The sequence below is a fragment of the Typopeltis vanoorti genome, chromosome 14 (genome assembly GCF_054136105.1).
Source record: "Typopeltis vanoorti isolate ZY-2024b chromosome 14, IOZ_Tvanoo_1.0, whole genome shotgun sequence".
Classification (NCBI taxonomy): domain Eukaryota; kingdom Metazoa; phylum Arthropoda; class Arachnida; order Uropygi; family Thelyphonidae; genus Typopeltis; species Typopeltis vanoorti.
Window position 1 is genome coordinate 121604404 of NC_143562.1, and position 21429 is coordinate 121625832.

At 36.6% G+C, this 21429-nt stretch overlaps 1 protein-coding gene across 3 annotated transcripts in view; it reads right to left on the reverse strand.

Annotated features, from left to right (window-relative positions):
* Positions 1 to 854: 854 nt before the first annotated feature.
* The window catches only part of LOC150099871 (RCC1 domain-containing protein 1-like), a 165256-nt gene continuing 144681 nt past the window's right edge, over positions 855 to 21429 (reverse strand). For all 3 annotated transcript variants that reach the window (XM_090403863.1, XM_090403861.1, XM_090403862.1), the window contains 2 exons: positions 11569 to 11753; positions 855 to 1336 (listed from right to left, as the gene is read on the reverse strand). In XM_090403863.1, coding sequence (XP_090259989.1) covers positions 11587 to 11753 — 167 coding nt within the window. In that variant the 3' untranslated portion in view covers positions 855 to 1336; positions 11569 to 11586. The remainder of the gene's footprint in view (positions 1337 to 11568; positions 11754 to 21429) is intronic.

Here is a 21429-nt window from a genome sequence, read left to right on the forward strand (position 1 = left end):
AAAAAGGGTTACAAATATAAATTTTACAAACAAAATTTAACTGAAACCATACAAATTAGTATGCTGTATATAGAAAACATAAAATAGTGCTCACCAACAGTGTGAACCTTTGCTTGATTCAGTAAATATTTGGAAATTATTAAACTCGTATTCAGAAGAATTGAGTGATGATAACCTCATTACATTGAGGTCATTTTCTTATGCATGGTAATCATATGATGACTGCCATGCAGAAGAAATTGTACCAACAAAGGGCATAATTTTAAAGAATTTAGACTGTTGTTTCGAAGCTGCTGAAACTTTAGAACAACTTATGGATATTGACCTTAATCACTGTATACAAATCTACTGGAATGTAGACAAATCGATGAGCTATTACTGCAAGATGTTGAAAGTTTATTTTTCACTTGGTTAGAATATAATAAATTTAGTTTAATCCTTTATCCAAGTGTGAGCAAACAAAGTTTGCGCCTGAAAGTATCTTCAGGACTGGGGTAAGGTGGTACAACACCAGGAAACTCGTTACAAAGGTGGAGCAAACTAACATCACTCCTATCTCAGTATCTCCCATAATGCAAAACACATCTCCTTGCAGATATGTATAATGTTATGCATTAAGGGAGTGATGTCAACTTGCTCCACCTTTGTAACGAGTTTCCTGGTGTTGTACCACCTTACCCCAGTCCTGAAGATACTTTCAGGTGCAAACTTTGTTTGCTCACACTTGGATAAAGGATTAAACTAAATTTATTATGTTACTGCGAGATGTATACACATATGGAAAAAAAAAACAAAAGTCAGTGTGAAGTACTTTGTTCAAATATTTCACATAATTTTCTTTTAAATACATTTTATTATATCATTTGTAAATATTTTAAAAACATTTTACAATCCTTTATAGTTATACTGGCAGTAAAAACAATAGAAACAAATGTATCAAAAAAAAAATTAGCATAGATTTTGAAAGTCCATGGATGAGTTACAATTTTTTTTTATGCTTATTATATTTCGATTAACATGTTTTCATGAAATACATCAACCATGTAAAATGAAAAATTGCTATACTATACAAAGGCCAAGAATGAGAAACCTGAACTCACAAAATATCACAGTAAAAATTAAACTGTCTGACTTTCTATAACATAAGTAACATTCATAACTTGGATATGTGCTTCGCATTGTAACACAAGTTTCTGTTTGCTTTTTTTTGATAAATATGGATGAAACAAGAATTTCTTGGCAAGAATTAGAATCAACATCCACAGTGGTATATACATACTATATATTGCTTTTACAAAAGATTTCAGTTGCAGTATAGTAATCCCTCCCACCACACCTAAAAAAATGAAATTAATAATATTATCATGTATCATACTAATAATGTAATATCAACCATGTATATAAACATTTATTGTGTTATTTTAATAAAAAGATTTCTTAATTATTTTTAAGAACAAATAATCCCTTTTGCTTAATTTATCTAATTAGTATTACTAAATGTTTTAAATATAGTTTTTTTATATCATCATCATCAAGAAATTGCTGATATAGTACCCTCAAGGGTTTATTATTCCTGACACCTCCAATGAGTCCGAAGACTCATTGTGGGAGGACACCTACAACTGTCTCAACCACTACACCGAACCTCTACTACAAATCATCTCCATCAACGCCATCTACCGCCCACCACCACAACTGGTATTCTATGTCTGTAAATTGCGTGTGTTCTGAAGGGCCGATTTGTCTGTATGCGGGATGAAAAACCCGAGTTTCCGGGAGAAAAAACCCTGCTACCTCCGTATGAGATCAGCTAACTCACCTACGATTGAAAATCGTCAAGATAAAGATTCCTCCCATCGCAGCGAGAATCAAACTTAGGCCTATTCCAATCGAAGGCTGCAATGTACCGTCGTTCTTCCAATTGCGCTACGGAGGGTTGAACAGGATATTATGATAGTGTACTACATGAAGAACTTACATCATTACTAACTTCCTATCAACAATTTTCCTCCAAATCAATCTGTAATCTGTCAAGACTCCAACATTAGATCATATATTTCTGTTTACTAAGGCACTTTTTACCTATACTTTGGTTATCCTCCGAGTCTTTTTCTTGCAAATCTGGCAGAGAACACTTGTTCTGCTAATCTTTCCTATTCCATTCTGAGATACCACCTGAGATTAGCTTTGCTAACACATTCCTGGATGCTAAAAAAAGTCAAGTTCTTTCATAATATCCTTGATTTTATGATATTGCCACTGATGCCATCTCTTCACACCCTTAATCTTTCACAGGACTCATATATATGGTCTCTAGTCTTTGGTCTAGTGTTTTATTTCTAACCCAGCTCTCAGATCCATAAGTTAAAACTAGTTTGAACACTGTCTTGTACACCCTCTGTCCAAAAAGAAACAGAACTTTTCGAACATAGAAGAAACTAGTGGCACCACTTGTTGTAACTTTTTGTTGTTGAAAGCAGCAACCCTTCATTAGTGTTGTGACACCTGTTTATGACATTTGTTTCATTAGAATTCAAGTTATAGTGCCAAGACTGACAGTGTTTTGATTTGGACGAACGGTCGAAAAATGAGTTTCAAACAGAGAGCTGCAATTGACTTTTGTGTTAAACTTGGTAAAAGTTTTACCAAAACGCATCAAATGCTACAAAAAGCATATGGTGATGAATGCTTATCCGATACTCAAGTTTACGAGTGGTTTAACCGATTTCAAAGTGGTCGTGGGATGCTTGAGGAAGACGAAAAGCAGGGACATCCAAAAACTGAACTGAGTGAAGTTAACATCCAAAAAGTGTGTGATTTTATTATTATTATTATTATTATTCAGGCCTCCAAGGAGTCAAAAGACTCATCGAGGGAGATCCTTCCTAAGACATAAAGTCTGTCAAGACTCATCAAGGGGAGGTCCTCCCCTGAGAAACACAAAGTCTATCATACCACTCTTTAAACTCATGACCGTTCTCGCTCCCACCACTCCATCAGGCAATGCATTCCACGGCTCAACCACCCTCCACACAAAGAAACCACTCCTTACCCTCTTGCTCACAGTTTCCTTTCGTAACTTCAAGGGATGGCCTCTTGTCATCACTCCTTCCCGCTGTTCAACCAAGCGAAAAAACTCCCCAGTGTCAACCCTGTAACCACCTCTCAACAGTTTAAAAGTCTCAATCATATCACCTCTCCTTCTTCTATCCACCAAACTCTGCAGTCCACTTTCTCTCAGCCGATCCTCATAACTATCCTTGTACAGTCTTGAAGCCATCTTTGTCATCCGTCTTTGTATCCTTTCCACAGTTAATTTATCCGCTTCAAATCCTGGGGACCAAATCTGAGAACAATAGTCCAAGTGTGGTCTGATCAGAGACTTATATAACGGAATGATAACCCTCTTATCTCTGCAGGTCAGTGTCCTTCTCATAATTGCAGCAATCCTCTGTGTTACCTTCACCACTTTTGCAATATGTCCCCTAAACTTCAGGTTTCTATCAATCATCAAACCCAGATCTCTTGTCTCCCCTACTTCCTCCAGTATAACTCCTCCCATAGAGTATGCAGCATCCCATCGATGTTTCCCAAACCTCAAGACCTTACATTTTGCTGCATTAAAGTAACACCCCCATTCATTTGCCCATCTATCTAGCTTATTTAAATCCTCTTGCAGGGCTACCACATCTGCACTATTACTAATAATCCTTCCCAGCTTCGCATCATCCGCAAACAACTGAATATCCCCCCTGCAATCCACTGGCTGTCATTAATATAAAGGTTAAACAATATAGGTCCTAGTACTGAGCCCTGTGGGACCCCACTTGTAACCCTCTGCCTCCTGGAAACTGCTCCACCATACACAACTCTCTCTAATACCTATCAGACAGCCAATCCTGAATCCTACCCATGTGCTGCAACTTAAATATCAGCTTATCATGTGGCACCCTGTCAAATGCCTTCGCCAAGTCTAAGAAAATTGCAGTATATGCCTTTCCCTCATCTAATGTTCTTGTAACTTTATTATAAAAGGGTAGCATATTGTTAAAACAAGAGTGTCCTTTCACAAATCCATGTTGATTCTCACAGATAACATTACCCTCATCTGCCCAATGCTGTATATGGTCCCTCACTACTTTCTCCAAGATCTTAACAACTACTGATGACACACAGACTGGCCTATAATTAGACACTTCCAGTCTGTTACCACCCTTATGCAATGGCACTATCTTACCTTCCTTCCATTCCCTGGGCACCTTTGCTTTCATTGAAAAGCCACATTAAAGGCACTGTCAATTCCCTAGCACATTCTCTCAAAACTCTTGGTGAAATACCATCCAGTCCCACAGCTTTACTGACATCCAGAGTACTCAGTATCTGAAACACACTCTCCTCCTGTACCTCCAGACCTCGAACCAGTCCTATCCCTCTAGCATTAAAACTGACTCCTCTAGGATGAAATACTCCAAAAAAGTGTTCATTAAAAAATCCCACTATGTCCTCTGCATCAGTCACTCTATTCCCATTTTTATCCCACAATATAATTCTTCCACAGTCATTTCTCCTCCTACTGGCCACATAGCTAAAAAATTCCCTAGGATTTTCTTTGGATCTTAGGGCCAATCTCCTCTCATATTCCAGTTTCGCTTTCTTTACCACACTAGTCACTCTTCTGGCCTGTGTCTTATATTCCTCATGCATCTCTTCACATGTATCCTTCCATAGCCTCTTTTTCGCATGCAATTCCTGTTTAATATTGTTTGTCATCCACTTTACTCCAAATTGCGTCCTCTTCTTCACTCGTGGTATACAACTTACCATTGCTATTAACAAATATTCTTTCACAATTTCCCACGCACTAGTGATATCCCGGCCTTCCAATTCCTCCCCCCATGAAACTTCCCGAAGTTGACGTCTAAGACTATTATAATCACCTGCCTTATAATTCCACATAAGTTCCCGTCTCTTTGATACTCCTGCATGTCTATTCACTTTCCAAGTCAACACCATATGGTCACTCTCTCCAACTGGTGGGAGAGATGTCATCTCAGTTATTATCAACTCTTCTGATGCTATAACCAAATCCAAAACTTTTGAACCTCTTGTTCCCTCTGTTACATGTTGCCTAAGACATTTGTCCCTCAAGAATTCTAGAAATTCCATTCCACTATTGCTACATGCATCTTCCTCTCTCCAATTTATACTACTGAAGTTAAAATCTCCCATAACAATCATTCTTCTTGCACTTGCCAAACTTAGCTGTCTAAACATCTCCTGGTCCCCATCTTCTGTGCTCCTGGGTCTGTAGCAACACCCCACTAAATATCCTGTCTTGCGTACCTCTACCTCACACCATACGCTCTCAAAATCATTTGTCTCACTTCCTTCTAAATTCTCCACTCTTAGAGGACATAGGTCATTACTTATCATAAGCAGTACCCCACCACCACGCTTTCCCCTCCTATCCTGATGAAAAATGCTAAACCCAGCGACTTCTATTCCTGTTGTTATATCCCCTTCTGTCAAGCATGTCTCAGTGATCGCAATAATTTTTGGCCAGGCTGATGCTATCTGCGCCACCAATTCCTCTCCCTTATTCCGGATACTCCTGGCATTAGTATAAAGCATATAAATGCCATTGTTTCTATACCCAGCATTATCCCTTCTAGACTCCACTGGGCTCAGTGTTACCTGACATTGTCTCCCTTCTCCCAAGTATCCATTCCCACAAGAGGCCACCCCTGTTATCATCCTCCCTGGGACACACTGACTCGTTCAGAACAGCAATCTCTCCAGATGCCTACGTCCTTCCTCATTCAAACGTAAACGGTCTCTCACATACAATTCCTCTCTTTCCTCAAACGCACTCCAAGCATCCACATATACCAGTCCTCTCTTGTCACACATTCTCGCTATTATGCCATTCAATATCACCGCTCTTCTGCTCAGCTCATGATTATCATACCTAGGCAACATGCACACTATTTTTCCTCTCTCTGTCTTCTTCTGTACAGTCTCAAGCAAAAATCTCATATCTCTCGCTGCCCGACTTACATTACCACTCAAGTCATTCATTCCTACCATCACAATCATCTCATCCACCCTTTCACCTCTCTTAATTGCCATAGCCACCCTTTCTATTGTTCCTCCTGGCAAACACTCCTCACGCATCCTATCTTGAACACCACGGATCATTGAGTCGCCATACATTATACCTCTTACCATTCCCTCGCTCCTATTGTTTCCATTCTCTCCTCTTCTTTCATTCCCATACCTCTCTCTTCTACTGTTTCCATTCTCTCCTCTTCTAGCACTCTCATACATCTCTCTCATTCCCTCTCTCTTACTGTTTCCATTTTCTCCACTTCTAGCACTTCCATATCCCTCTCTCATTCTGTCTGTCCTACTACTGTTTCCATCCTCTCGTCTTCTAGCATTCCCATACCTCTCTCTCATTCCATCTCTCCTACCGTTTCCATTCTCTCCTCTTCCATATCTCTCTCTCATTCCATCTCTCCTACCGTTTTCATTCTCTCCTCTTCCATATCTCTCTCTCATTCCGTCTCTCCTACTGTTTCCGTCCTCTCGTCTGCTAGCATTCCCATACCTCTCTCTCATTCCCTCTCTTCTACTGTTTCCATTCTCTCCTCTTCTAGCACCCCCATACCTCTCACTCATACTCCCTAAATTCTCTCTCTCTCCTACTCTGATTCGCCTTGCATTTATCTCTTCCATTCTCCTAATCTTATCCTTCATACTTCTGCTCTCATTCACAAGACATTCCACCTCCTCTTTCAACTCATCTATCTCCCTCTGCAGGCCAGTCACTCTTAATCTAAATTCACTCTCCCAAACAAAACCATCTCCTAAACTTTCACAGTCACTCACACCTTCCACACTATCAACTATTATTTTCTCATTCTCTCCTATCACCCTACTTGTCTTCCTACATTCATTCACCGTTCCTGGAGCAACAAAGTCGGATATCGATATATCTAATGTACTTATTTCCTCCAACTGTCTGCATTTTGGGCACATACGCTCTCCACTCTCTTTAACAAGCCACATATGTAATTCCCGAGACGCATACATGCCGCAAGTACTGCATGCCACAAAGTCCCTTATGATATTGCTAATAATTGAGTTCTTAAATGGCGGAGGACTTGTCGTTACGCCACTTGTGACTGCTGCTGAATCCACCATCATTCCTTACTGCCAAGTAGCGTAATCTTTAATAATTATTCAATTAATAAATAAGAGGAAAAAAAAGTACAGACATCAGAACATTTAAGCACTAAATATAATTAAATAAAATGAAATATAACTAAATACAGTAACTTAGCTTCGTTTTGTCTTCCACCGTTACGCGTTCGATTCCGACGGTACCAAAATATATTATATCGCGACAGCAACTAACTTCCAAAAAACAACCACTGAAGTACACTCGTATTCAGAGAAACAATTTAGCACTCAAAAATGTAGAAAAACAGGGAAAAAAGCGGACTATTCACCGATTAAAAATCACTTTCTTCTGCACAGCTCAAATTCACCGCCACGTGCTACGGCGACCCGTATTTCTTCAAAGAAAACCCAAAATCATCTGTGAGATTGAGTGAAGATGAATTGGGATTCCAAAATGAACTGTGCACAACATTTTGACTAAGAGTGGGCCTTCATAAATTGAATTCGCGATTTGTTCCCCACAAGTTGGCCAACGACCAAAAAATGTATCGAATTGAACACTGCAAGGACCTCATTAAAACTCTCTAAGGACTCAAACTTCCTTGAAATGATCGTTACTGGTGACGAAACATAGTATGTTTTGAGTATGTGCCCGAAACAAAGCACCAAAGTGCTGAGTGGAGACCACCAGAAGAGGGGCATCTGAAAAAAAGTTGCTTAGAGAGCTCAAAAGTAAAGACAATGCTGATTTGTTTCTACGATTCCAAGGGCATTATCCACAAGGAACTTGTTCCGCCTGACCAAACGGTCCATGGTGAGTTTTATCTTGAAGTTTTGAAGTGACTGATAGCGAGAATTCGTCGAGTACAGCATGAATATCGTGATGCACGCAGCTGGTCACTTTTGCACGATAATGCACCATCTCATTGTTTGAACATTGTGAGACAGTTTTTGAGCAAAAACCAAGTTTTTGTGTTCGATCACTCGCCATATTCACCTGATTTAGCACCCTGTGCCTTCTTTCTCTTCATTCCACTTTTGATTCCTTTTGCCGATGAAAGAAAGCGATATGACACCATTGAAAACATTCAAAAGACAGCAACGACACCCCTCAACAGTATTCCAAAAACCGATATAAAAAACTCATTTAATGAATTAATTGACCATGCCAAATGCTGTATCGAAGCTGAAGGAGAGTATATTGATTGAAATAAATGATTTGAATAATTATAATTGGCCTGTGTTTTATTTTCTATCAAAAGTTCAGTTTCTTTTTGGACAGAGGGTATATACAGCTAATTTAGTTTTTTGACTTTATTTCCTGCTTATTCCATATAAATTTATTCAGTTGATTTCCTACCATACTAGCTTTGTTGATTCCGTTGCCTAATGCCATATTTGATTTACAATCTTCACTAAAAATTGTACCAAAGTAGCTGAAATTTTACTTGTTCTATAGGTTCTCTATTCACGATGCAGTTGATATTTTCAATGTTTCTGCCTATTTTCATTCTCTTTGTCTTGTTATTGCTAATTTTCATACCATTTCTTAAGTATACTTGCATATACCTTACGAGGAACACTCAGTAATGAAATGCCTCTGTAATTCTCACATTCAGTTTTATTTCCCTATTTATATGGGTATTATGAGAGTTCTACTCCAATCATCTGGAATTCATCCCTCTGTCCAGGCCTTCTGAACTATTTACTGCAGCCACTGTAAGACTTTTATACCTCCATACTTGAGCATTTCTGGTCAAATATCATCTACTCCTGCTGCCTTTCATTTTTCATGCTTTTAATGGCTTTTTCTACTTTAAATATGGATATGTGTTCCTGATTGCATGCCTGGTCAGTGTTTTTTTTACCACTGTGCTATTACTAATTGTTTCATTTAGCAATTTTTCACAGTAATTACTCCATACTTCAAGGATATCTTTTTCTCCAGTTTTCATGTCACTTTTATTATCTCTAATTCCTTTTACAGCACTCTTTCCTCCATTTAACTTTTTCAACAGCCTCCAGAATATTTTGCCATCTTTCTGATATTTATTTTCCATGTATTTGCCAAAGTCTTCCCTTGACTTTTGTTTAGCTTTCTTACATTTATCTCTATATTCTCTAAGAGCACAAGCTGACTTATTCACCAGGAACTTTCAATATGCTTTCTTCTTTTCCTTCACAGCCTCTTCAACTTCCTGTGTCCATCATGGAGTTCTCATTTTACTAACCTTGCAGACAACCTCACCACATTCCTACTGGCTGAATCAATCAATGTTTTCTTCAGGATTTGTCACTGAATCTTCAAGGTTTTTGGTTCCTGTTCTCAAACTCTTTTGTTTTTTCTTGAATAATGTTTGTGTAGTTTAGTCTACAGTTCACATCTGAGAGCTGCTCAACTTTTATTTGCTTTAAAACTTTCTAACATGTCCTTCTTTTCAATATGAAATTCAATTTTATCCTACTCAAGACTAAATGGTGATCACTTCCAATTTCAAATTCTCTATACACTCAAGCGTCTTGCACCAGGACACTAGGGTGTATAGGGCAGTAGTTCTTAACCAGTGTTCTGCGAACTGGTTACAAGTGCTCTTCCAGTGAAAGATGTGACATGACACAGTTCTGAGTACAATTGGCTACTCTGAACAAAAATGTCAAGGGAATTATTTCCGTTATAACAGAACAATTAACAATATTGGAAGAAAAGTTTTCAAGTTACTTTCCTTCCTGAAATACACACAATTATGACTGGATATGAAATCCATTTGGCACAGTTAATACATCGAGTTGTGAATTTTCGTTACAAGAAGAAGAACAATTAGGTTACCTTGTCAACGGATCGTACACTAAAAATCAAATTCTCTGAAATAACTCTTGAGGAATTTTGTAATTTTGTCCATGCCGAATACCCAGCTCTCTCCACAAGAGCACTTAAAAGTTTGTTACAGTTTTCAACATCATATTTTTGTGAGCTTGGTTTCTCAATATTACCCATATAAAAAATAAAAAGAGTGAAAGACTTACTAATATAGACAAAGATACAAGGGTAGCTATATCACATCTTAGACCTGATATTGCTAATACCTCTAAAAGCTGACAAGCTCAAGTATCACATTAAAATAAGTTCTATTTTTATAAAAGGCAAGTCCATGCATATGTTTATTGTTAGTTTTATTACCCTAATGCTTTTGGTGTTCCCCAAATTTTTCTTATAATCAAAAGTGTTCCATGACTTTGAAAAGGTTAAGAACCACTGCTATAGAGAATAGTGTATAGAGTGCATTTCAAATTCTCTATACACTCTAGTGTCCTGCATCAATGAAACCTTTCTTATTCCTTGCCCCTTCTCTCCATGTGAATTTATGCATATTTATTTTGGAACATTGAGTTAGTAATAACCAGTCCATGTCCTGAGCAGAAATCCAACAGGTATTTGCCATTATTATTAGCTTTGCTCTTTTCTCCAAATTTTCCTGAAATATTTCTTTGCCTGACAATCATTTCCTACTCTGCTGTTTAGATCGCCAACAAGGACCAACTTTTCCTTTTTCATTGTGTCAGTTGTTTTCTCTAAAGCCTCAAAAAATTCCTCCACTTCTACCTTAGTAGAACCTTCTGTGGGACCACAGACACAAATAAGTCTCATTGTCCAGTTACCCATTCTGATATTTGCCCACATCACTCTACTTGATATTGCTCACTATTCAAAAAGATTAGCCTCGTATTTTGTGTTGAATACTATGGCTACTCCTTCTTTTCCTTGATTGTCATTTCCTGAATATAACATTTTCTATTTATTGCTTAGAAGGATCTCACCAGTTTTTGTCTTTTTTTGTTTCAGTCACCCCTATTTTGTCAATCTGGTACTTATTCAATTCTTCTGCTAGCTCCATTTCTTTGCCATTCAAGCTTCTTAGGTTGATAATACCAATCTTGAACTCTGGTAATGTTGAGCTGGGGTGTGTTTCAGGCTTTGTTCCAGTAGCTGACTTTTCGGTGTTCATCCTGATTCCCTGGCAAAAACAAAGGGCCTTGTTTAACCGGGTGATGTTCCAGCTGGCATGAAATTCTGTCATGTTGTACCATCATTTTACTTGTGGTTAAGCCAATAAGAATACAATTTGGTCGACTAAATCCCAAGTTGCCAGCCCATCCTCATTTCATCAGTATCCAGGTAGATACCTAACAGGATGCACCACGAGAAGGTGAGGACTGGTCATTAGGTCAGAAGCCCTGGTCAGTTCTCTGCATTCCTTGAAGGGCTACGTGGCAGTCTCCTCTCAGTAATACAGCTTTGATCCTTAAGCACCCCTTTATATATATATATATATATATTTTTTTTTAATCAAAATATTAAAACCAATCACTGCTATATAATATTACCTGCAAATTCATTTCTTTTTAAATAGTAGATACTTTAACTAATGTAGTCCATCTAGAACATCTGACAGACTTTGCTTCAATTCCAGAGGGAAGTGGAACATTAATAAACTGATCAGCTACAGGAATATCACACAAGCCTAACTGACCATAACCATTCCATCCACAAGTCCACAGTTGGCCATCCTCTAAAATCAGAAAATTCATTAAATGAAATAATTTAACATATTTTATGAAATTAAACTGCACAGGAGTCCAATATTTGGCCAAAATGTGTTCCAGAAAAAAATGATGTTGAATCTTTTCCATAATATCATGACAGAATGGAGAAATATATTCCCTATTCCTAATTCTGAATCCTAACCCTTACCAACCTCTCTCCCTGATCATCCCAACTTTCATCCTCCCCTTATTTCTTTGTTCCAGCTTGAATTCCTGTTCTCATCACTCACACTACTTGCCTTTAATTATTAAATATACTTATATTTATTAAATTCTGTTTTTTTTTTATACTCAAATTCAGCGTTTTAATTTTATTTCAGTGCTTTTAACCACTTCTCACAGTCAAACAAGTGTAGAGATCATGCAGTCAAATTATGGGAAGGGTTATAAAAGTTGAACATATGAAATAGTCAAATCTTGGAATCTCCTGTAAAAAAAGGCAATGAAAAAATTAATCCGTTAGCAAAATGGAAGATATTTAGCCATAAAATATGTCTCGATTCATAATATCCTCCATTTTACTATCTTACCTATGCTAAATCGAAGCCTTTCGACTCTGTATTTTAACCATTAATCCTCCTTTTTATTTTCTTTTTTTTTTCTTGTATAATGAGCTTCATGGTATATTTTCACAAATTGTCCTCACAATCTGATATTACAGGAAATTGGGAATTGTCTGGATAATGGAATGGAATAATGGCAAAGAAATATAAAGTAACAAGAATAAAGTATGCAAATACAAGGAATGAAAATTTATGAAAATTCTTTTATAAAATTCCCAACAGAACAATGCAGCAAAAACATTTTACTCAAAGTACACTCAAAAAATACTCACTGAACATTCCCACTATAACTGAAGTTATAGTGGGAATGTTCAGTGAGTATTTTGTGAGTGTATGTGAATTGTGACCATATCACCTGTGTACCATCTCCAGCAACTAAATTCAGTCTTCCATATTTACCTTTTTTTTCTTCTTCTGGTCACATAACTGCAAAATTCTGTAGGATATGTTTTGATGATTCAGCCAATCTCCGTTCATATGTCTATTTGTTCTTTTACACTACACTCACATTCTACTTTCTAGTCTGAACCTTATACTTCTCATGCCACTGAAAGGTACCCTCTTATTTTCCTTCACTTCCTGCATAATTCCATGAATAATTATTAATACATAATTACATAAATTAATTTCCATATTTGAAGCACTTATTGCCATGCCAAGTATTTTACATTTTAAACATTTCACTCTTACTAAGACAACCTATGTGTGGTCTTCAGTCTCTATAGTCGTGATGATTGATACTTCACATGCAAACTTTGTTTGCTTACACTTGGATAAAAACAAGAATATAATTACTTGGCAAGTTTAATTTAATTTTACTCTTAAAAAAGAAATGCAGAATGTGTTACAAATGTTTAGCATGAAGTCAGCAACATAATTTGGGTCACTTTAGGTCCAAAATTTAAATCAACAGGGTTTCCTAAATGTCTATATATATTATTTCTTCTCCATTGTTAAAAACTATTTATGATGACTTCTCATACTTCACACTCACTAAATTAATTTGCCCACGTATTTCCACGTGTTTGCTTAGCATCCAAGGTTATAGCATGCTACTAATGTTTGCTTCTACTTTATAACAGATAGTCCCAAGCAAACCTACTGATAAATTCCCACTTGTGATGGATAGACTCGATGATTCTTTGCTATCATTAACATTTCACACCAGTCCTATTCCTATGTGCACATATCTCTATCTTCTAGTAACTAGGTTTCTTATGTTAATAATTTTTGAACAATAAACAGTACCATATGGTGGTAGTGATCTATATCCACTACTATGAAAGGGGTGTCCAGATATTTTTGATCAGATAGTGTAGTAGAGACAAATGTTGATAAAGCACAGCAAGGCATTGCTTAGCCTCAAATAATGAACATAACAAATAATACCGATAAGGGATTTTTTTAAAATAGCATATATATAATTATGACATTTTTAACAAAAAACAGAACTAATATAATAAATCACTATCAAAGAATGTCTTCCTAGTTGGAGGAAATGTCAACTAGTCCTACTAGGTGATAAATGGTCTTTATTGCACAGTGAAACACTGCCACTACCTTGCTTATTGCAATCCTGAAGCTGTGTTTGAAGTAGGGGTTCTGGCTTTTATCTGCACCTCTCTCATTCTTCAAACATACTGTGGAGAGATCTAGAGTCTTTCTTCTCCATATTCAAAGTGATTCATCAATCGCATGGCACATAATCCTGTTGCCATGTACACTACCAGATTGTTCCAAGTATGCACAACATGTTGAGATTTACAGGGGATACTGTCAAGGGCCATGTCATGGCACAGACTGAATGCTCTCTCTGTATAGGCGACATGTTCAGTAGTCCTTCACCCCATCCCCCAATACTTTACATTACAGTACTCAAATAGTAGTATTACTGCAGTTAAAATAAAACAAAACCCTCCCTTAAAAAAATCTCCCAAAAAAAACTCAAAAAATCTTACAAAAAAATCTCTTCCACATCCACTTCAGCATTCAGGGCATAAACACCAACTTAATGATGTGCACTATTACTTATAGACATGAAAACCTGATCTCTGTTTTTTGACTGAACCCTAAATTACTAACACAACAACCACAGTCCACCTTAAATGCCATGGTGTAGTCTAATATTTCTTGCCAAAGAATGCCAAATCTTCAATATCCTCTTCTTTCTGAAGATCACTGGCGTAAAATGTACTTATTCCCATTATGCATCATTCATCTGATGTTTATACCACTCCCCTGAAATCGCTCTAACCTCTGACTTCTTAATCTCAAAACTTGTTTCCTACAATCCAACTACTCTAACAATACAGAAGAGACTTTAACATCTTTAGAGATTTTAATGTCCAAAACTTCAACTGGCTCCTTTTTTCTGATTTTAATGAGCAAGCTGGATGAAAGGCTGAGCTATTTGCTGTAAGAAATGACCTATAGCTCTTAAGCAAATTGTTCAACTATAAAAGAGAATATCAGACAATCCTCTCAACTCACTCTGGATCTTTTCTTAACCAGTTCTATTTCCTAGGACAATGTGAGGCGACCTCTCCTCTTGGTAATTCATATCATAATCTTATCAAATTTAATCTTTAATGGAACACCCTCCATGATGAACAGCTAAGTGCAGTTTTCCAGGTTTCAAATCTCAACAGGCTGATAATGACATTATGTAAGGGTAACTGTGGGTCCCAGGGGCTTCATATGTACTTATCTTGCATTCGTGTAAAAAGTTTTTCCACTTGGTTATACTATAAATTAAAGATGCCAAGAAATTATATTTTTGGTTTCCTTTCATCAAGTTTAAGAAAACTAAGTTTGTGTGTGAAGTAACTTCATGATTGGGCAACTCGTATATAGAGGCTAATGACTTTACACCACTTGCCTTAGTATCCCATAATGCAAAGCACATATCCTCATGGACATGTATAATGCTATGCGTTATGGGAAGGGTCACTATCAAGACCGGTTTCAACCTTTACTGAGGTCTCATCAGTGGAAGCCAGACCCAGAAGTGATATGAAGGTTGAATTAATGCAGAAGGTATATTTTCATATACAAGTTGCCAAAAGATGACACACCTTATTACTAAAATACTCTGATTAGAGAAAGATGTTGATAGTTTTTCTACTTGGTTATATTCATGGTTTAATCCTTTATCCAAGTATAAGCAAACAATAAGGTGTGACACCTTTGGCTAGTTGTATAAGGAAATATGACTTCTGCATTCAACCTTGGTATCACTTCTAGGTCTGGCTCCCACTGATGAAACCCAAAGGTCGAAACTGGTCTAGGTAGTGACCTTTCCCATAATGCATAGCATTGTACATGTCCGTAAGGATATGTGCTTTGCATTACAGAATACTAAGGCAAGTAATGTGAACGTAATTAGCCTGTATATATGAATTACCCAGTCTTGAAGTTACTTCCTCGACAAACTTTGTTTGCTTACATTTGGATAAAGGATTAAACCAAGAATATAACTGTTGGGCATCTTTAATTTATTGCATTTGTGTAGATGCTGTAATGCAGCTACACAAATCCAGAAGTATCAGAAATGAAGGAAAGGAGTTGCTGGTATTGGTCAGCTCAACTTGCCTGAAAATGATCAGCATCAGTGAGACCTGGTTGACAGAGAATGATGAGCTACAAGTATAGAATTTAAGGGATACTCTATTTTCAACCAACAAAAATAGAAGGGGAAAAGGACTGTAGATCTGAGGGAAATGGTTCATTTGAGGCTGTCTGGTGTAGAGTCCAATAGGACAAAATATATTGTTGGTTGCTGCTATAGACCTGGGGGTTAAGAGGAAGATGTGTATGCTAAGCATTGGCAGATTAGCACAATGAATGCAGGCCGAGCAATTATCATGGGAGACTAACTATGGGTATATAGATTAGAAGGAGGAAAGGTCACATGGCAAGATGGAATTTGTACAGTTACTAAGGGATAATTACCTGAAACCAGAGATACCAATTAGGATCGTTGGAGTGGTGGTAAAGTATCACAAAAATTAATTAAAGGAAAAAGTCAGGAATAGGTATACTCTATACAGGATAACACAGTTCTGTAAAAGGAAGATCCTGCCTTAGTAATTTATTCACATTTTATAATAAAGTGACAGCAGAATTAGATAAAGGAAATGGCTACACTATGATACTGCTGGACTTTACAAAGGCACTTGACAGAATACAGCATGGAAAACTTACATAAGCTGGAACAAATGGTGATGAATATGGGGCTGATGGCAGCATGGATGGGAGGGGGGGGGGGGGAAATGACAGACAGACAGACACCAGAGTAGTATATAGTGTAGCAGAATCAAGGTGAACATCTTGATAATGATTTAAGGAGGATATTCAATTCGTTGCTGACAATAAAAAAATTGGGAAGAACAATTATTGATAAAGGTGATGTTGATATCTTGCAGGATGCTTTAAAAAAAAATTGGCAGTGTACGGGAATGATAATGGTTGTCAGTTTAATGTTGCAAAATATCAGGTTATCACGCTAATGGTACTGCTTTCCCTCTATTCTTCATGTATTGAAAAATTTCTTTCATGTCAATCTCATAGAATCATTATAGTAACTTATTAAGTTTCTATCATGTTCCCTCTCATCTGCCTGTCAGCCAAACTCTGCAACCCATACACTTTCAGCCTATCCTCATAGGGAGCATTCTACATTCTGTCACCAGCTTGGTCACTTATCTCTGAATCCCCTAAAAGTTGTGTAAGTATGTGGTTAGTAAGGAAGTGTAGGCCAGGTTCTTTGCTTGGGGAGTGGTGAAATAATGGAATGGATTGCCAGAGGTAGTTGTGGGTATCCCCCAACAGTGAATAAGTTTAAGGGGAGGTATAATAGGTATTGTTTGAATAATAGTTAATGCGGGTCTTCTGTGATGAGTCTTTGACTCCATGGAAATACCCATATAATAATCGTAACCTTGTATCCTTTAATTAGGGGGATTCATAAAAAATTATCACATTCCATGCAAAAACATTATTCCATAACTGCATAATCAAATGTTTTCTTCACTGTTATTATCCTTCAAATGTTTATCTCTTCTAATTCTTCAGCATGCCTGCATTAGTACAGTTTATATAGCTTACAGTAGCACTCAGTAAAATATGAGCATGTTTTCTAGTGGCTTCAAATTTTAAATATAAAATAAATGTGAGGAAGTTTATTAATGATTATTTGAGTTGCAGTTTGATTACAAATAGTGTTTAGTGTGAGTTATTGTATATGATTTTTCATTGTTAGTCATGTTAGATTTGTAGAGGTGCTTAATTGAAAATTTGTCAGTACACATGAAAGTACACACACACAGATGCCAAAATGGAGATCACTGCATTCATGTAGCTCATAAATCGAATAGATCAAGTGCCATGGAATTCATGAGAATGGTTCATTGTCAGGCATGTAGCATGTGTGTATCTTGGGGGGGGGGGGTTTGAGGATGTGTATATTGAAAGGTTGAATAAGAGATATGAAAAAGTGGATCTGTAATAAATGGGCCTACAGATCAGGATGTTTACGAACATAATAGTGATGAAATGGTGAATAACGGTAAGCAAGTAAATGTAAGTAAGTGAATGCATTAACAGTGTGCAAGAGGTAAAACATTTGCGATATGAAATTACATTATTAGTAGATGGAAATGAATGGGTGCAAAAGAATCAGACAAAGCACAGCCAGGAGAAGAAAAAAAAAAATTTCAAGAGTGGCACTGTATGAGGATTCTATTATTAGAGGTATGATGAATAAGAGGATATATAAGATTTGCTTTCTAGGAAGGAGGACAAGTAGAGTGATTGAAGTTTTGCATTTGAGGAGTAAACAAGCAGCTAATAATTAGCTTTGTTAACGATTGTTTTGCAGTTTTTGTGGGCTTCAGTTTAGAGTGTAAATGAAACTGTAGTTTTGTTTCAAGACACTTATGATCCACCTCCCACCTAGACAATCTTGGAATACTTCATGGAAAAATATAGTTTGAATACTGGATGAAGAAGTCTGAACAGAGGAACTTGAGACATGAATAATTTTTGTAACAGGTATTCAAGATCCAGGTATCTGCAGGATGTATCTGGATCTGGAGAGTGGAAACAGTAATCTTAGTAACAGTAACAGTAATCTTGAAACTCTTAGTAGACCAACAATAGTTGGTCTACTGTTGGTCTACTAAGAGTCAGAACCTTCAAAACTGTGCTCTAGAGATGACCAAATATCGAATTTTTCAAACTACTTTAGAATTTTTCACATCAGGTGATAAAATCATCTGCCACCCTAAAGACATTTGCAAAAGAAAGATTAAACTACTAATGCTGCATTAATACATAAAAAAATTTAATTAAGGACAGGAAAGGAATGACAGATGAGAGGTTCAGCAAGCGAAACTCGTTATTACCCATGTTGGTAATAATGAGTTTTGTATAGTATATGGAGAGTGATATATAATGTAGCCAGTAATGATGAAGATGGCCTTATAAGAAATAATGTAAAAAATATTCAAGATGTTCAAGAAAAGCATTGAATCTATTATAAAGTAGAGTTGGTAAGATAAAAATATGTAAGAATTTTTGGAAGTTTATTCCACTTGGTCATACTATAAATTAAAGATACCAAGAAATTATATACTTGGTTTAATCCTTTATCCAAGTGTAAGCAAACCAAGTTTGCACCTGAAATATAATCAGGACAGGGCAACTAATATACAGAAGCTAATGACTTCACATCACTTGTCTTAATATCCCATAATGCAAAGCACATATCCTTACAGGTATGTATAATGCTATGCATTATGGAAAGGGTCACTACCTAGACCGGTTTCCACCTTTATTAAGGTCTCATCAGTGGAAGCCAGAACCAGATGTGATGCTAAGGTTGAAGTAATATTTTCATATATGAGTTGCCAAAAGGTGACACATCTTATTATTAAAATACTCTGAATTAGAGATAGGTGTTGGAAGTTTTTCCACTTGGTTATACTATAAATTGCCATGTCCTGATTATATTTCAGGTGCAAACTTTGTTTGCTTACACAAAAGTTGTCAAAAGGTGACACAACTTATTATTAAAATACTCTGGATTAGAGATACTTGTTGGAAGTTTTTCCACTTGGTTATACTATAAATTATCCCCAGGGGCTTCTATCTTTGGAGTACGTGGTTAGTGGCAACGGGGTCTCGAGCTGAGATTGACATTGCTTCCACTTACTTGTGTCAGGTTCCTTCTATATTCTTTCCTATATGGCCTCACTTGGCTAACTCTTGCTTACTTCATGGGTATTAGAGTACTCGAGGCTCAAGAGTGTCTCTCCTTTTCCAAACTTCTACTCTAGCTGGTAGATGGCAGCAGCTCTACTAGTACTTGCTGGAGTACTGTGGTGGAGAAGGCAATGGGAAACCACTCCACTAATATCCCTTGAAAATTTTAGTAGCAATGAATAGAACTTATAAGGGGACAGCTACCAGCCCGGCAAACCAAGGTGGTGTCTCTTGGCACAGAGAGGAAAAGAAGGTGCACGCTGGAATGGATACAATATCAGGAAATATGAATGCTTCAAGGGCTGATGTTCCTCCCGATCAATCCTCTAAAAGTTACTTAAAACAAGCTATAAACAAACTGAAAATGAAAGATCGTCAGAGAATCAAAATTACAACATGGAATGTGAGAACAATGAACAGATGTGGAAAATTAGAAAATCTCAAACAAGAAATGGACAAAGGAAAAATAGGTGATTTTTATAGTGAGAAGTAAGAGTAATTTACTCGGGTGGAGATAAAAAAGAAAAAAGGAGTTGCACTCGTTTTTAATAAAAGAACAGCAAAGAGCAACATTAGCATAAACTGTCTGAATGACAGGATTATGGTGGTAAAATTGAAGGCTGAACTGGTGGACATAACAATAATGTAGGTATATATATGTCAACAAGTGACCATTCAAGATGAGGAAATAGAGGAAATGTATGAACAATTACAAGAACTAATTAAGGAAGAAAAAAGAAAAGACTATATGATTATAATGGGAGATTGGAATGCAGTTGTAGGAGAAGAAAAGGATGGGAGTGTAGTAGGAAGATACAGACTAGGTAATAGAAATGAGAGAGGGGAAAAGTTAGTGGAATTCTGTAAAGAAAATAAGCTAATAATTACAAATACTTGGTTTAAAAAAACTAAGAGAAGATTATACACATGGAAAAAACCAGGAGATACAGAAAGGTATCAAATTGATTACATTATAGTAAAGCAAAGATACAAGAATAGTGTAAAAAATGTATGCACATATCCTGGAGCTGCTATTTACTCTGACCATAACCTACTATTCATAGAAATAAATGTGAAACTAAAGAAAATTAAAGAAGCTATGAAAAGGGAAAAAATGGAACTTAGAGAAATTAAAAAATACCAGGAAATTTGGAAATAGATTGGAGAAAGAATTAGAGGAAACAAGTTTTTTCAAAACTGAAGATCCAGAAAAGAAATAGGAACAAGTTAAAGAGAAAATAAAGAAGATTGTAAAAGAAGAAATTGGATATGTAAGAGCCAAAAGAATAAAAAAACCTTGGATGATTTCTCTAATGGAAGAAAGAAGAAAATGGAAAAATAAAGACACCCCAGAAAGGAAAATACAATATAGAACCCTGAATGACAAATTGAGAAGGGAAGCAGAAAGAAGTAGAAAAGATTGGCTTAAAAAACAATGTGAAGAAATGGAAAATTATGAGAGAGTGGGAAGGTAAGATCTTTTATATGTAAAAGCAAGAAGCATGAATCACAAGAGAAATGGAATTCGAGCTAGAGGCATAGAAAATAAGAATGGAGAAATCATAACTGAAGATAAAATCCAAATGAGATGGAAGGAATACATTAAAGATCTATATGGCAAGGAAAATAGACCTAAATGAGTTGCCATTAGAAGATATAAAGAAGGTAAATGAAGATGATCTAGATCCAGAGATTTTGAAGACAGAAGTAGGAATCACCATTAAAGAACTAAAATGTGGAAAAGCAGAAGGAATAGATGAAATACCTGCAGAATTCCTGAAACAACTTCAGAAGAAAGGAACTGAAGAAATAACCA